Below are 18712 nucleotides of genomic sequence, written 5' to 3'. Positions count from 1 at the left end.
ATTCTCGTGGTCGAGGATCTTTAATAGGGGGAGTGCATTCATCCCTTTCCCTCTCTATATAAATAATAAATAAATAAACTTTTATATAGCGCTACTTTCATGCTTATAGCTTACTCAGAACGCTATGGTCTCATTTGTGGACCAGTGGGGGGAGGGGGTGTCTGGGAGAAGGTTTTCCGTGCTGCCTTTAGGCGCTCAGTAAACGCAACTCTGCTCGAGTTGGATATTGAACCTCCAGCCCCTTCGTAGGTAGCCAAGACGAGCCAAGTTCAAGTGTACTTAGCCTCTCGACCACGCGTCCCCCATTATGTAGTAATTCTGAGAACATGATGACAATTGATAGTCCCTCAGCTGTCGTTTTTAGTTAAGCCCTCTGCTTTTAATCTGTCTCTAATCTTTGTGCACATAAAAGGAAGAATTTAGTTTCACATAAAATGAGGGAATGTGTGCATGATGGGCAAAAACCACTTGGGTACCTAACAAGACTTGAGTTTGAATCTCAGTGTAGACATGTAATTTTGTATTGAGACTTTGACTTGGGCTTCGTTTTGTTTCCTCGGTGCCCAAATGCAGCACGGAAACCCCCCTCCAAAGTAACCACCACCCCATATCTCCCTAACTCCTACCAAATACTCCCTCCCCACATCTCCACTAAAGGGATTGAACCAGAACATACTGATCATGCTACGGCAGTTAATGTCATAGTTGGTTATTGTGTTGGCCACATGTCTGAGAACCCCTGAATGGTTTTACCATAGAAATGGTTAAGTTTATTTAATCTGCTATATAGACTTTAGATCTTTTTTTCTGTTAGTTTATTGAACTATGACATACATACGACTCAAACTAACAATCATTTTTTTGTCAAATACAGGAAGATATTGCTAAAGCTCCAAAAGACATTAAAGGTAAAATGAAATTAATTTTTAAAATTTGATTAGGCCAAATCTATTTAATAGTAAATGGACCTTTAGTTCTACTAACAAAGTTCTTGATTAACCATGTCATAAGTGTTATAAAGGTTTTATGTGGTGGGAGGAACTTAACAGATCTTCAAGTAGAATCCTAGTAAAAGTTGGGTTTTTTAAAGTGACTTATTAGGTTTTGTTGAATTGATCCAGTTCTTTTTATGATACAACATCTTCTGTTGGAGAATTTTAAAGAAGTTGATTGTTGTTCAGGCCTGACAGAACAATTACACAAACTTTTTGGTGCATACCATGTCAGGAAGTGTTGTTAAGCTATGCTTTTTAAAAAAGTTTTAGGATCATTTTTGTGCTTTATTTAGTACTGCATCATCAAATTTTCCTAGAACAATAATTGTAAAGAAAATATTAATTGGCAACATTGGAGTTCATTTTGATGTCCTTAACTAGTTTAGTTAATCATGGGAATCCCTAATAGGGAGAGATGTTTTCAAAGGGAAGTAATCTGTAATGACTTATAGATAGATAAATGAATGTAATAATAAAAAAAAAAAGGAAAAATGTTATATGCATATTTTTTTTTTTATAGGTAAAATGGCTACTTAGGAGCTTTTTAAAGCATGCATTTTACAGAAAGGATTATGGATATTGTACGCAGAAACAAAAAAAAATATTTTTTTTCAAAGAAACAGATTTTCCATTCATGTTGATATATATCCATTTCACTACTTGTGTCTTTGAAGCCACATAGGTGAAATTCTATACGTAATAAAAACTGACCAATAGGGTCTGTCCACAAGTTTGTGCGAAACAAAAAACTTTTTGATAAAGAATATTTTTGTTAATCCTCAGACCAATATCACCAATACTTCAATTTGAAAAAAGGTTCTGGTTCAGGAGCTGCTACAAGCATTAAGTCAGTAAGTAATTTCTGACAGAATATTGGGTGGCCAACTTGGCATCTCTTTTGAGTTGTAAATGTATCATACAGTTGACTCTTGATTGATGGTCAACTAGATGTCTGTTTTGAATTGTAAATGTATCATACAGTTGACTCTTGATTGATGGTCAACTAGATGTCTGTTTTGAAGTGTAAATGTATCGTACAGTTGACTCTTGATTGATGGTCAACTAGACGTCTCTTTTGAATTGTAAATGTATCGTACAGTTGACTCTTGATTGATGGTCAACTAGATGTCTCTTTTGAATAGTAAATGTATCATACAGTTGACTCTTGATTGATGGTCAACTAGATGTCTCTTTTGAATTGTAAATGTATCGTACAGTTGACTCTTGATTGGTGGTTAACTAGACATCTCCTTTGAATAGTAAATGTATTACACAGTTGTATCTTGATTGGTGGTTAACTAGACATCTCTTTTGAATAGTAAATGTATTACACAGTTGTATCTTGATTGGTGGTCAACTAGACATCTCTTGTGAATTGTATATGTATTACGCAGACTCTTGATTGTCCGATGGTTATGTATTAAGGAGATGTCAATTACTGAAAACATCGGATTACAAAAGATTAGCTGTACTTTATTGAATTGAACCATCTGTCAGAGCATTCTAATAATGATATAAATAAAAGCTTCTCGTAGACTGTTAAGGCTAAAATGTAAACAGTAGACAGAAAGAGCTTTCTCAAACTGGAGAGACTGGCTCAATTCAATGGTTTTTCTTTCAGTGTAGTCTTCAATCTATTTTCACAAAATGTTCTATTTTTTTTTCTTTCTATTCTTCATAATGCTGTACACCATAGGTTTCCTGATGCCGTATATCGAAAAAGTAGCAGTGGGAGTTTCACCACGTTGACACCTCTTATAATTTCCCATTTTTCAGGAATAGATAATGTTTTAAGGTTTACATTTGCCTATCACACTCACCATTGGACGAGATGTAACAAAACATCTCTAAAAAATATGGCAGATAAACTTTCTGAGAAATAATAGAAAGACATGTAAGAACATTTCACAATTAAGTCAGGTAGAGGTAAATTAAAAGAGGCTGATGCAATCATTGTTTCTGCATCTGATAAAAAAATTGTCAGGCTATCAAGAGTTAACTGTACTTGTTTTCGAACAATAAGATCCACGAAGAGCCATTTTTAAAGCTTAATCTGACATTCATGTTGCCTCATCAAGAGTTAAGTCCCTTCTTTGCATTTAAACTAATTTAATAAGCTCTATAGTTAGACACCATTGTCAAAGAAACAGATCATCTGCCCATAAATCGTAAGGTCTGAAGGGGGGATATTTCACTTTTTTTTTCATAAATACTTTATTGTGCAATAATAAAACAGTCTAGTCCTAGTGGTAAATGAAATTCTATATGCTATAAAATCCTAGCAATTTATTTTGAATTATAAAGGATCAGTATTTTAAAAAATTCACAAAAATATATATATATATATATAAAAGATATTTCCCTCTTTGAGCCATCAATGAAAAAACAACAAACAAACTTTAAGAATAGTTAAGCTTTCAATAGGAAATCAGTAATTATTTCTACAGCTATTAATGTTCCCTCATCACAATGTATCCTAAAACAATATCTACTTTCTCTCTTATTATAAACTTAAAAAAAACAACAACTTAGCTTCTATTTCATAGGCCTAAGTAACATGAGTATCAAGGTTTTGTACTCTAAAAGTTTTAATATTATTTTGTTTTTTAACAGCCAACTCTGCAAGTTCAAGGTGACGTCTGGGGAGCAGAACTAAACAAGAAACCTAAAGCTGGTCAAGTCGACTCGGAGAATAAAAAATGTGCTGATGCATCAAAAACCAGTTTAAGCAAACTTGGAGCCAAACTTTCCCAGAACTTGCTGAAAACATCATTGCCTGAGAAACTTAATCTGCATAAAGTTAAAGGAGTTTTTAAGGTAGAGAAAGTTGTTTAATTTAGCACTTGTTCATAAACCAGTCCTATTTGATTAAATTTGCTTAACATCTGTTATTGTATCAACATTGTATAATATATGATTTTTAGTTCAAGATCATGTACTTGATATAGTCTTGAATTTTTAGTTGATATTCAAGGATTTCTCCAATCGCATTTAAGTTTAATGGATGACTGTTAGAAAAGTTAAAGTTTTATTGTTTTGTAAACTGTAAGCTGCTGCCTTAAACCATGTATATTAAATATATATAGTCCACCCATCATGGTTCGATGATGACCACTTTTGTCATCCAGGGGGCTGAGGGCTTTGCAATGAAGTTTTGTGCCTCCTCATGTGGCTGGTGAGACCTATGTGCGCCAGAGATGTTTGGCTGCACACTGGGCAGGTTATTCCAGCTGGACCTTGTGACTTTGGCCTTGTTTTTTTTCTCTGATGCTTTTTTATGCCAGGGCTGTTCCTCTGCTATTGGTGCGCCAGTTTTCACAACACGGCGCCATGATGTTCTGTCCTGTGCTACCATCTTACAGTTGGCAGGCTAAATATTGAAGGCTTTCAGAGAAGCTTTGAGGGTGTCCCTGATGCGTTTTCTTTGTCCACCTTGTGAGCGCTTCCCTTCCATTTCTTTAAATATATAAACGTAAGAATATTTGCAAGCACAAGAAGTCTGACTCCTTACTAGTGTCAATTATTTGTTATAACTTCTTAGCCGCATTCAGTTGGTTATAATTTCTAATTACAATAAATTGCTGGTTATAACTTTTAATTAAAGTTAATTGTTGGTTATGTCTAAGCATTATCAATAATATTAATTCGTTAGCTTTGATTAGCTGCTTAGAAAAATGTTGTTTTGTTGTTCTGAATAAAATTAAATTTGAATTACGTAAAGTTGTAAAAACAACTTCAATTGGAACATGTTGTTTCTCTAAATTTGTACGTTTACTGTGGAGAAAAGTTCTGAAAATGTGTATGTGTAGCAATGTTAAACCTTGAATTAGGCTCGTTGGATTTTTTTAATTTTAAAGGTTTCGTAACTTTATGTCAATTTAATGGTTGTAATAGTACATAAATATTTAAAGGAAAAATAGCTTTTACATTGTGCAACTTTAGTGGGAAGCATGTGCAACTTTAGTGGGAAGCGTGGTTGAGAGGCCAAGTGCGCTTGAACTTGGCTTAGCTTGGCTACCTAGAAGGGGGCTCGAGGTTCGACACCCGACTCGGGCAGAGTTGTGTTTACTGAGCGCCTAAGGGCACAGCACGGAAAACCAACTCCTAGATACCTCTCCCCCCCCCCCACAGGTCCACAAATGAGATTGGACCAAAGCGCTCTGAGCATGCTATAAGCATGAAAGTAGCGCTATATAAAAACTATAATAATAATAATAATAATACTTATAGCATGCTCAGAGCACTATGGTCCAATCTCTTTTGTGGACCTGTGTTGGGAGGGGGTATCTGGGAAGTAGGTTTCTGTGCTGCCTTTAGGCGCTCAATAAACACCTCTGCTCAAACTCAAGGTAGGTAGTCAGGCGATTTTAACCTCTCTGCCACACATCCCAAATGATGTGGTCTTTGTACAGCTCATAGAAAAGTTATCAGAATAAGTTGGACACAAATGTTTTTTTTTTCTTTTTTTTGCATTACAAGTACAATAACTGAATCATTTCTTTAGGTAAAAAAAATATTTCTATCAATGTTTTAAGTTATTCTAAGTTGATAAGCCAGATATTTTCTTATCTTAATAGCCACATGTGCTGACAGAAAAGGCCAGCCGTGATGATTCCTCCACAGAGAAAACCAACAGTGACACCGAATGTCATCAGGATGGAAGCCCGTTACTGAAAGGAAACCAAATCGTCAGTGACGCTGCCAATGACAGTGATGAAGATTTCTCAATCAAAGGAGATATTTTCAAAGGCGCAGCAAAACTTTTTGCTGGTGACCAGTCATCAAATATAAAAAAAGTGTCTATTACTGCCAAACCGAGACTATCTTTTATTTCTTCTGGTGCATTGAAACAGATAGAATTAACATCACATGATCAGTTTACAGAATCAAATGATATTTTAGCATCTCAGGAACCTGCGAAGTCTTGCATAAGTGTTGATAGCAATAATATTTATAAAAATGACCTTAAAAAATCTCCTTTGTCTAGCGACATTTATAAAGCATCCTCTTCCTCCATGGCAACAGGCTCTAACAAACTTGTCGATCACTCACACATTTCCTCAAATATTTTAGCAGCTTTAAAACATAATGACGCTCAACATCATCTAGAAGAGGCTTTCCCACAATGCAGTAGCTCTGGTGTTGCCAAGGAAACACTTCCACCACCTGAAAAATTGAAAAAAACTGCCTTTTCAGACGCTTTTTTGTTCATGGACTCTGAAGATTCAGACTTAGTTGAACAGCCTTCCAAGCTAAATGAAACTAAGGTCCAGAGGGAGAAGACTTCATTGGCTGACGCTACAGCTGATGCAGAACCTCTTTCTTCAATTCGTACGGGCTCTAAAAAACCAAAGAGATTACTCAAAGGCAGTAGTTCAACCTCAAAGCAAGACTCCCAGTTGACTCACAAGGATTCTCAGTTTGAACATGAGGTATATTTTATGCATGGGATATTAGATAAGTTTTTGTCATCATTAAATAATTTACTGCTTTTCTTTAAGCTCCAAAATTAAATTCATGCTGTAGTTTCATGGTAAAAATATGAAAAAATAAATTGCAATTTCTGTCTCTAACATGCTATTCTTTAAGGAGTTCTTTCATTAAGTATTAATTACTTGCATAGTAATGGGGATAAGACACTTGATGGACATAGATAATGGTGGCACAATAGAACTCTTCATTGTCATGAGTCAGAAACGCCATTCCTGAAAAAAGCTTCTTTTTAGCATTCACAAAGGCTTGTAGCTTATACTTCAATTTTGTTACATTTAATTTATTAGTTTTAAAACCAAAAAGAAGTAAAACATTAGTAATGTTATTAAAAGCCATGAGAAACACTTGCCATGCTCCTTTAAGTTAGAAAAGCATGGCAATAGCTAAGGACATAAAGACCATTGGTGTATAATCATCTGATTGACAGATAATAATAATAATTTTATTTATAAAGCACTGTTAACAAACAAAATGTAGTTAGCATTTTTGTCAGAGGTTGATTTAAACATTTTTTTTTAAACCTTTTTTTCTACATGCTGCATGAAAGAGAGAATAAGCTCAAATGTTTTGTACTTGTATTTATTTTGCTTTTTTTTTTTTTAACATTGTACAAAAATGTATTTGGTCACCAAATAAAATTGTTTTGGTCTACTTCATCAGGACATGAAAGAAGGTGATAGTGAAGGTGAAAAAGCGCCTGCCAAGACTCAGAGCAGGTTGGTGGTGAATTAAACTTTTCCTTATTTTCTCTGCAATTTTCCAATGAGAGCTGATTGAGAAAAAAACAAAACAAATTTAAAAAAGAAATAGTTATCTTAGGAATAATACATACATATATTAAACATAAATAAATAACAGCACCAGGGAATCCGGAGTCACAGGTTCGAGCCTCGGTCGGCGCATGCCCTTTTTTTCGTAGCATTTTAATTCACTACTTTCTCTCTTAAAAACTTGGTCCCTGGTGCTGTTATTTATTTATGTTTAATATATGTATGTGTCATTTGTTTCAGCACCTAGCTTCAACTCTATGGTTATTGTAGGAATGGTATTTGATTCTGGATTTTTAGACGCTACTTAGTCCATCCAACTCTAACTAGTCCCTGGCTTATGTTGGGGAAGGTGGTTGTTCGTTGCGCTGGCCACATGACACCCTCATTAACTTTACCATAGTAACAATTGCTTTACATCACCTGCCACCATAGATGGCATGGTCATTTAGAGGTACTTTTTAAAGTTTAGTTGACCAATTATATATCAAATTTTCCCCTAAAGATTTTTTGAATCTGAAAACATGCCCAAGTTTGTATTTTCCTTCTAACTAATGCACAATTTGTAAACAACATTCTTTACTGTATTTATTTATTGCAAAGTAATAAGGAAACTGAAATTATTTGCTAGAACTTGAAAAATAAAGTTCTTTCACCATATCAACAGAGACAAAATAGAGCAGTGAGATTCAAACAAATATTCACATTTGATTAGAGTAACACCTTTAGTAAAATCACTAAATTTAGAAAGCCAGAAGGCTTAAAAGTAAAGTAGCAATTATACATAAAACACTAATCCATAATCTTCTAATACAAAAACAAAACTCAATAAAATACTCGGAAAGACACAAAGATAAAGTCACATTCCTCGTCCCATATGCTAGGACAAATTTGTACAAATACTTCTTCTTCCCAAGCGCTATTAGAGCATATAATGGGTTGCATGAGTCAGTCAGAAAAAACAATGACTTGGCACAATTTAAGTCATTAGCTAACACGCTTGACTAGATTGACCTAGGAACATGTGTAGGATGTAATCATCATCTTTTTTTAAGTAACATCTGTATTTTATAAGATAAGATAGATTTTAAAAAAAGTAAAATTCAATCTCAGACCTTGCAATCTATAGGGCAGATGATGTAAAGGTTTAAAAAGCAGGATGTGATGTGGCTAGCATATAACATACTGCCTATACTGTCCTCACGTAATGTCAGTTTTCAGTTAGAGTTTGGTGGACTAAGAATTGTGGTGCTTAAAATTCCAGTCTTCAATGAGATTTGACCCGGGACCCCCTCGGTTTGAAAGCCATGCCCTTAGCCATTCTGCCACCAGGCCTCAATAAAAGATTTGTTCAAAGTTTTTGTTTTACACTAAAACAAAATGGAAATGTGTTCAATGAATATAAAGAAAGAAATGAAGGGCGACTTATCTTAGAAATGAAAAAAAAGAACAAACAAAGCAAACAATTAATTTAGTTAATATAAAACAATTTTTTTAAAATTTGATTTTTATAATAATCCTTGTAAATCAAACTTCAAATATTTATTTGACATTTTCATTGTTTTTGATTTCAGAAAAAGGAAAGCTGCATCACTGAGTGAAAATTTTGTTTGCTTAAATATGAAAAAGAAAGGATATCGAAGGAAAGGTAAAAACAAGATGATCATTTAGAAAATTATTGTGTAAAGTAACTACTATCTAAATTAAAACAGCTTCAAACGATCTGGAAAATATGAATTCTGTTTTGTCTAAATTTTATCATCACAATATGACTTTTTTAATATTTATTTGGGGCGTGGTGTTTGATTGGCAAAGTGCTTGATTTCAAATGCCCTTATTGACAATAGTAGCAGGAAAGTAAAGCTAGTTGGTCATTGGGCTGGCTTGGTGTATTGGCAGCCATACAAAAACATGACTTGTATATTATTTCCCCTTGGATTGCAAGGCTTCTTTACTTTTTTTTTTTTTTTTTTTGACATGAACTTTTGTAGAAACTTAAATATTAAAGTGCAGTTTTGATGGCTGCCTGGTCGTGCGGTATGCACACTAGACCGTTGTTCGGACTTTTCGATGGTCTTGGGCTCATACCCTGCCCACTACCATCCCCTGTCACCCTGTAGTAGGTTTGGACTAGGAAATAAATTATCTTCAACTCTAAAGGAACATCTGAAACAATTAAAAACAAACATTTTATAGACACTTACCATTCAATTCTAAATTAAATTGCAGTTATTAAGTTTTTATTTATTTCTTTTTAGATCTTGATAACATCATGTCTCAGCTTCTTCATTGCATAATTATTTCATTTTCATATTTTTGCATTTTTGTCGTGTTTTAATTCATTCTCTTCCCTATTTCAGGAGCTGGCATGACAGGGGCACAACTGCGTAAGAAACAATGGAAGGCTAAAATGGCCTCCCGCAGCAAAAGTTTTGGTAGCAACAAATGTTTTAAATGTGGACAAGAGGGACACTGGGCCAATAAGTGTACAGGTAATAGTATGTGGAATTTGGTCTCGATTGGCTTCTAAAGTCTCTCTTATAGATTTGAGAACCTTTCACCTTTAAGAGCTAGCACTTTAACTCAATTTTACATTTAGTGACCAAAATTACTTTCTAGAGTAAGCACTTTTACACAACATGTAAATTTATAATTGCTGCTAAGTCACTCTGCATCAAGAAATCTATATATAGTTTTTTTTTTCTTCATGAGTATTTTATCTGCAATATGTCTGGTCTTCTAAAGTATTTTTTAAAATGCAGAAATATGTTTTATTAGTATCATAATCTTTCAAAGCCTTTAAGTTCCCATTCTAAAATAAGCTATCCAATAGATGACGCAGAGCTGACAGCATTTTGTTCTCACCATTTAGCATGTCTATAACTTAAAAGAAACTTATATGTTAGTTTTTTTTCCCCAAAATCTATTGTCAATGTATGGGTTGATTCCTTTGTTGAAATCATTTGCCACAAATATCATATGGCAGTGTAGGCATCACACAATGACAAACCTGAGACTTGATACAACTTGTGTCAGGCCTAGTAGGATCAACAATATCCTTGTAAATTAGTTAACCCAACTTGTCCTTGACATTGCAGTGTAATTACAAGAAACCTTAGTATATTAAACAGTTGACTGTCCACTGTTTTGGACTTGGCTACCATAAGCATTTACTGCTTGGCCACCTCATTATTCCTAATTTTATTTTGGTATACTATGATCTGTTTGATTTTAATTTTAAAGGGAAACTCTGATGGTTTTGACAATTTTTGATATAGTAGATGTTTTGATTTACATATAATGAATATATTCTTTTTTTTTTTAATTTGCAATAATAACTTAGTTTTTCTGACATAATTTTCCTGCACATCCAAAACTGTCAGACTTTCACCGAGTTTCTATGTGACCTCACTCTAAGTTTGACTAACCTTGGCAGTGTGTATTTTCTAGCCTGACATCTCAACACACAACAAACACTATCGCTTGGTTGTCTTGTCATGACTGATTACACTTAGTCTAGACTAACCTTACACACCAGTTTTTTTAGTCAGACACAAGATCTATTTACTTTTTGGGACAGGAAGGGGCTTAGATGAAAATGTTGTTATTTTCTCGAGTTGGTTATCCTAATGCTTTTAGATCTATCTATCTATATATATATATATATATATATATATATATAAAACTGTACCATAGCTCTGGACTAGGCACTAAGCCTAACAGCCACTATAAGAGTGAAGCAATACGATTGGTTAAATCTAGTTTCCCTTTCAGTATTGTTGAAGGAAGTGTCTTTGGTCTAAGCTAAAATCAAAATCTCAAAGAACCCTGCTTTTTTTTTGAGATGTCAAGAGTTTACTGACTAATTTATTAAATATAAATCTTTCTAAGCATTTAAATACAAAATGGTAAAATGTTTACTATTACAACTTTTTATGCAGAATTGAAATATGTCAATAACTCAAATTTGAAAAACCATCAGAATTTCCTTTTAAGGATTTCATTCATGCTGTTTTCTTAGAATCCAAATAAGTTTATAATTCTAAGATAGTGACTTCTCATACACTGACAATGAGATTTGTGTGTTTAGGTCAAGCTAAAAATAGCTGGGCTTCACAAGCAGAAAACTTTGATGTGACGCCTGTGGCCGAATCAGAGTTTCCCAGTTTAAGAGAAGCAGCCATGATGAGCAGGGGCATCAAAGGTAAAGACAATGATTTATACATCCTGAAATCTAATTATAAATTACCAGCTGGATATGACCCGCAGCCTGTGGGCTGGGTTTACCTGATTTGTAAGAGTTTCGCTCTTGAATAGAGATAAATTTAAGTATTTTGAAGTGTATCCCCATATAGTCGCTCATGACTTCAATGGAAAGCAATAAGCTTCATCCTCCCTCTATATCGAACTTTAAAACTGTTGTAGAAGATCATTGACTTGCCAAACTCGAAATTAACTTCTTTGCGAACAATTTTATGTATAACTTTTGTTACAATGTAGACAAAATTGGCTTGAGATAAAATGAAATAAATGTAATAGACTTTAGTTATAATAAAAAAAATGGTATTCTAAACAAAATCGAACTCACTACAAAAACATCTTTTTACTTAGGTGTTTTGGAGTTGTCTATCCTATCTAAAAGCGGTGATGACAATGCTGGGTATCTCGCATCATTCAGAACCAATTGCTAGCTTCTTCCCTCTGTCACACACACACACGCCATAACATAAATATTGAATGCCGTAAAGAATTCAAGACCTAATTTTATTTATTGGTGGTCATGAAGACTAGTATGATTGGCCTTAGAATGCACACGTTTCATTATTTGAAAAAAAAGAAGCTTGTTTTATAGCTGATATAAACTAGCAACATTTACAGTGCTTTAAATTTATATCTGTCTGTTGGGTTTCCTTGTTGTTTTTTTTTCATTACTCTTGATCAACATTTGAGGGTTATTTAATGTATGAGTCAGGAAAATGTTTCGTTACTTGATAATAATTTATTGTGCTTTAATTAGTCTACTTTCTTGGCAGTTTTCTATTAAAAAGATTTTTTTTTTGCTCAAACTTAATAGATAAATGTTAATATGAAAATAGTTCAATGTTGATAAAAACTGCTATTTCTAAACATTTATTGACTTCTAACATGTTATTATTCTTGTTGAAGCTCAGTGGACTGAGTGTGTTTGTTGAAATTCTGGTTCATTGAAGTTAATATATAGCATTTCTACTCTATAACTCTACTCTATAACAGAATATTTTTTTTTTTAAATTTAATATAATAATTAAAGTTAAAATTCATTCAATGATCTAAATTAATTAGCTCACATCTCTTTCAACAAGACTTTCAATACCATTGGCAAAAACAATTGATATTTGAGAAACCCACACTTCTATGGGATCTATTTCTAGTGGAATAGACTAAGAGAGATAGTCGATGCAAAAATGTTTGCATATTGTATATTGATTAATTATTTCGTTTCCTTGATATTTTTGCACTACTTTTTATGAGTATTAGCCCATTAAAAAAACAACATTGAAACATTATTAATTGATAGCGTCTCAAAACTATTCAATTGTTTTTCTTAACTCTTTCTCCCCTAAATGACGATGCCAATGTTGATTTGACCTCATTAAACCAAATTGATTTTTGAATTTATAAACTTTAATTTCTGTTGTGTAAAAACTAATAAGAGCATGCATTTCCCTATAATTCGATACCAAATATAACATTTTCTGAAAAACAAAAAAAGTTACTGAAGTTTAATCAGTACAGGGTAGTGAAATACAAATGAGCGAAATGAATAATTCTATAGAAACGATAAAAAACTAATTACGGAGAAAGAGCTAAATATCAAGAACATTAACTCTTTCTCTCCATAATTATTTTCCACGTTCCAATGAATTTTGCTCATTTGTGTTACACTGCCCTGTTATGATTAAACTTCAATAACTTTTTTGTATGTTATCAAAAAATGTTATATTAGGTGTATAATTATAGAAGAATGCATGCTCTTTTAATATAACACAAATTAAAGTTTCTAAAACCAAAAATTAATTTAATTTAAAGGGGTCAAATCAACGTTGGTATCATCAATTAGGAGAGCAGGAGTTCATGAACTTTGATGTGTGTGATATGAATTTCCCCAAGCTTTTTTATTGGTTAATGTTATTTAAATTATAAAGGCAACAACAAATAATTTTTGTTACTTAACATTTATTTATACAGACATTCACATTTTTTTTCTCACTAATAATGTTTTTATCAACTAATTAGGTACAAACTATTTTCAAACAAAAAAAAACCTTCTTTGAGCAAGCTTCTCATTCACCATAGTAACGCCACTTTGTCACATTCAGCTAAAACAATCAATCAATTTCTTGCGAAAGTCTGAAATAATTACAAAACATACCAGAACATAAATAAATAAACACAATTCTCGCACAATAAATAAAAATGGGTATGCCTTCAGTTGAACAGGGTAAACATGTCAAATAAAGTAAACAGGAATACAATATCTGAACATATGTAAAATTCATTGTTACCTCCCTCTATACAAGAAGTAAAAAAATACAAAAAATTAAGGATAAATGTATATCAAAAGTTGTCATGTGTCAAATATTGCCATTTTATAAGTTTCAACAATTTTACTTGCAAAATCAACCAGGATAGACTTCATTCTTTACAACTTACGAAAGACTCACTTTATAAAAGAGCGAAAATAATTAATGTTAGAATGTCTCTCTTACAACTTACGAAAGTCTCTCTTTATGAATGAGTGAAGATAATTAGTGCCAGATTGTCTCTTTTATTCACAATATGATGTTTGATCAGGATACGAATGAAGTATGGTATTGTTTACTCTCTATATTATAGGATGTCAGAATACTTAGAAGATGTGGGGGAATGATGCAGGTTACTATCAGTATGCAGGAGTACTAATAAGGTGTAGGAGTACTTTCATGATCTGGGAGTACTATCAGATGTTAGAGTACTAAGAAGTTGTGGGAGTACTAAGAAGATGTGGGGGGTGTGGGTGGATTTTCAGGCCCGTCTTCATTTGGTGGATTCTTCCTGTAGCGCTTTTCCAGAGCCTTCAACTTTTCAATTGCTTCCTTTATCTCTGGGAAGTCATCTAATTTTGACTTTGTATCTTTGTCTGATTCGGATGAAGTCCTTCTCCTGCCGCAGCATGGTGTTGGTGCCTCAGGAATGCGATAGCGCTGGTTGGCTACCACACCAGTGTAGACACCAACTAAGAAAAAAAAGAGTCTTCCGAACATGCTTCCACGTCTGCAGTGTCTAGACAGGTGATAGTAATAATATGGGCCGTAGGGCTTTGGGTAATTACTGTACTTCCACCCAGAGTGCCTGAATGAAGAGAAATAATAGTCAGTTTAAAGTCGACATATGAATAATTTATCTACCCTTTGAAAAACTAATGTTCCCAATTGAATTTGTCAAAGATTTCAGTTTACTAGTTCCTGTCTTTGTGTCTTGTGTTATTTACAGCCATGAAATTTTCCATTGCTATTTAAAGTTTTGCTCCTTAAAGCTAAAGTGAACCCACATCTTTGATATACAAGTTAATTGACACATTTTTAAACAAAGTCTTGGTCTCAACATTTAAAGTGACTTAAAAGTAGACCTTCTTGGACTTCTTTCTAATGAATTGCTGATTTAAATCATACATTGAATAAATGACATTTGGTTTTCATTAACATTTTCTCAGACTTCAGTTTCCCTTTAAATGTTATTTCATTATTTCTTCCGACTGAACATTGTAATTCAAAACTGGAAATATTTGAATAAATTATGAGGCGTATTTCACAGACTTGTACTTCGCTTCAACAAAAATTCATATCTTTAAAAAAATGATTTAACAAATTGGTTCACAAACAATCTTACAGTTGGATTTTAAGTTCTTTAATTCTGTATCTTTTTTTAAAAAATATTTTGGTAGAAATTAGTTATTGATTAAGTTTTTTTTTTTTTTGGTTTAATCTTAGGCCACTTGATATGATTATAACTCATTAACAAACACATTCATTGACATACTATAAATTTCCCCAATTTTTCCACAATATCAGCAATTCTATTTTTTTTTTTTTAAATTTACAATTTAAAAAATTTATTGTCATCCATGCCCAGGGTCTATCAAATAAAAATATTTTTTTTTTCCTAAACATTTTAAAATATATTTTTTTGTATTAAAAATTATTAATTGATATATATTAATTGAAATGCCTAGAGTTGTGGAAAGTTTTATATAGCTTCGATCTTGATCTATATACATTCATTAGTGTTGCCATTACTTATTGACTTCTATCCAAGAAAAGTTGCCATGGCTGTTTTAAACAAACTACACTAAACCTAAACCTAGATCTAAACTCTATGACATAAAATGATGCAGTTACATATGAACAATACGTATCCTAAACCATTAGCTTTCGATCTAAAATAAAAACAAAACAAAACATACCTCCACCAACTCATTGAAAAAAACAAATCTTTGGTCTGAGTTCAAAGTTCACGCAGACGTGTGTTTATCGTGAATGTAAAACTTCAGTGGAACCTGCTTAACAAAATCGTAGAGTCTGACAACACTCCGACTTGATCTTGAATTTCGATTGTTAGTGATGATGATTGTTGTAAATTGTGATTCTATGGAACCAGGAAAACGTATTTTATACATTCTGTTCATCTGATGCAATTATTTTATCTAATTTCTGTCTCGCTCGTCTGCGCTCTCGGCTTCCTCGCCTTTGGTCTATTTTTAACAACGCGACCTAGATCTAGTTGCAAGTCATATGATTATTCTATTTTTAAACTGCACTGGATTAGCCAAATCGAAAGGTCGCTGTTAGTAAACAAAAAATGGACCCTTCAATTAGAAAGTTTACCATTTAGAAGAACTGTGTTAAATGTGTGCTTATTATTTAATAATTATTTTAATATGACCAATATAAATTATAACCCAGATTAATAATAACAAGTCGATAGACATCAGCCAGCTTGAATACACTTTGAGAATCTTTGTATTTCTTTGCTCGCTAAGAGTTGGGCTAGGCACTTCTGTTTGTTATATCTTTGATTACGCCAGATTTTTGTGAAACTTTGGCCTCTTTTACTCTTCTGTTCAACTATGAAATATAAAGTTTAGTTGCATCAGGTACTTTGCGATTTAGTCTAGTGGCTATATTCTACCTGCGCGTAATTATTTATCTGCGTAGTCCGGGGGGGGGGGGGAGGGGGAGTTAATCTTTTTGTGCCAAACAAGTAAGGAGTCCATGTGAGAAGGGGCGGTGGCCGTAGAAGTGTTGAGGCTTTATTTCAATGCATAGGTCCGAGGTGGCTACTTAAGACATGGATCACAGTCATACGGAGAAAGCGGAGTTAGGACTAGATTTTTGTTAGGGCTTCAACTGGCGTTAGAATCGTCACCATCTAATAAAGAAAAAAACATTTTGAAAATAATTCCGCAAACATGAAAAACAACATTTACGCCTCGTTATTATTATTTTTTAATGAAATGGTTCACTCACACACTGTGGCCGTCTCCCAAATGAACTGACACCCTCATTCGTTCAATACTCTCCACTTTTCATTCATATGACTCGCTTTGGTTTGACTTTCTAGATTGTAGAACCAGTTTATCTTGTATATTAGAGACGTTACTTCTTGTGTCAATCTAGTCATGCATGTTAATCAGTGACTTAAACTCTACTAGGTCGTTGGTTTTCCTGGCTGATTCAGGCAACCCATTCCATTATCTAACGACACTAAAGAAGGAGCACTTGTATGAATTTGTTCTAGCTTATGGAATAAGAAATGTGCCTCTATCTTTGTGTCTTTTAGAGTATTTCATTAGGTTTTGTTTTTCTGTGTGTAAGTTATGGTTCAATGTTTAATGTATTATCTTATCTTATATAATACAGACGTTACTTCAAAAAAAAAAAAGAAGATGATTACGTCTTACGCGTCGTGCGTACTTTACTTTTTATTCTTCTGTCCTGTTTAGTGATTTTACTAATGGGGGTTACTCTAATTGGAAAATTCGTTTGTTATAAATCTCACCGCAAATATAAATCTCATAGCTAGATCTATGATATCTGTTTGTAAAAATGTAAAATGTTTTACATATTTCGGATGTTCCTTCAGAGTTGAAGATAATTACTTCCTAGTCCAAACCTACCGCAGGACGACGGAGGATGGGAGCGGGCGGGGTTTGAACCCGGGACCATCGATAAATCTGAACGACAGTCCAGCGCGCTAACCGTTTCTACTGTCTGGCATGTCAGAATGTCTCTTGACTTTGCAACGTCATTGCGTAGAGGCTAAATGAGAACTCATTGGTTCAATTTTTAGTTCAGAAAAAAAAAGCATAACATTAAAACACCAATTAACTATATGATTTAACCGTATAGAATTTAGCCCTTGTTATGTAGAGAGAGAGAGAGAGTAGTCGTTAAGGGACTGCAGGCACGACATGGCCTAAATTGTGCCGAATTAGCTAAAATCAAAATCAAATCAAATGACTTATTTCCCCTGTTCAATGACTAAAGCGATACTGATCTGGTCTCAACACACCTGATGAGTTACTATAAGTAATAAGAGTAGAAATAATGAGAGACGTTGGAGATGGATAGCTCACACTATACACAGGCCTGCATCCAACATAACAAGGCAAGCCCTAACCTGGAACCCCCAAGGAAAGAGAGGGACGGCCCCGGAATACATGGCGCCGCGATTTGGAAGCAGATGGGCAAGACGTGGGGACAGTTGGAAAGACCCGCACAGAACCGGGATGCCTGGAGGAAGCTGTTTGGTGACCTATGCCCCAGAAAGGACCACAGGCAATAAGTAATAAATGTTTTCAGGTCCAAACTATTTGTGCTGTGTGAGCGTATAGAAACAAAGTTTTTGTAGGTTTTCTATACAAATCCTTATATTCAAGTATATTTCATAATATAGGAACATATTTCTAATAGTGTAATTTTTGTTGTTATAGTTGCGATGAAAGCCTGGGCATTGTTTATGGTCAGAACGATGTCGCCCAGACAGCAGGTCCCCCCCCCCCTCTCCACGCAGCTGATGTGACCATCCATCCGATACAGTTTGGGATCAGTAGCGCCGCTGGCTCTGCCAGGCTGTAGCATGGTGTGCCACAATCTGCCTAAGGGTCACCAGCTCCTGATTTTTCCTCAGGGTTGTCTCCCGAAGCCTTTCCTGTGCTTGGGTATAGCCGCAAGGCAGCACAGGTTTGGATTCAGAGTTTTCCTTCTCCTAGATGAGTATCCAACCAAGGCTAACGAGCCCCTCCTGCCCGAAGCTTACTGGTTTAGGCCCCTTCTCCTGTCGGTGGTGTAATTATAAAATGCTAAACGGTTCAAATTTTTTTTGTATATTCTGGTGGTTGTCGCTCATAATGTACATGCTTACATACAACAAAATAAT

At 34.1% G+C, this 18712-nt stretch overlaps 1 protein-coding gene across 1 annotated transcript in view; it reads left to right on the top strand.

The window, feature by feature from the left end:
* The window catches only part of LOC106063047 (ATP-dependent DNA helicase Q4-like), a 402519-nt gene that overhangs the window by 396 nt on the left and 383411 nt on the right, over positions 1–18712 (top strand). The window contains exons 2-9 of the mRNA XM_056034885.1: positions 875–908; positions 1779–1846; positions 3609–3812; positions 5573–6427; positions 7149–7204; positions 8830–8903; positions 9616–9747; positions 11346–11459. Of these exons, the coding sequence (XP_055890860.1) occupies positions 6011–6427; positions 7149–7204; positions 8830–8903; positions 9616–9747; positions 11346–11459 (793 nt within the window). The 5' untranslated portion in view covers positions 875–908; positions 1779–1846; positions 3609–3812; positions 5573–6010. The remainder of the gene's footprint in view (positions 1–874; positions 909–1778; positions 1847–3608; positions 3813–5572; positions 6428–7148; positions 7205–8829; positions 8904–9615; positions 9748–11345; positions 11460–18712) is intronic.

The sequence above is a fragment of the Biomphalaria glabrata genome, chromosome 7 (genome assembly GCF_947242115.1).
Source record: "Biomphalaria glabrata chromosome 7, xgBioGlab47.1, whole genome shotgun sequence".
Taxonomy (NCBI): Eukaryota; Metazoa; Mollusca; class Gastropoda; family Planorbidae; genus Biomphalaria; species Biomphalaria glabrata.
This window is presented reverse-complemented; position numbering and strand designations above follow the sequence as displayed.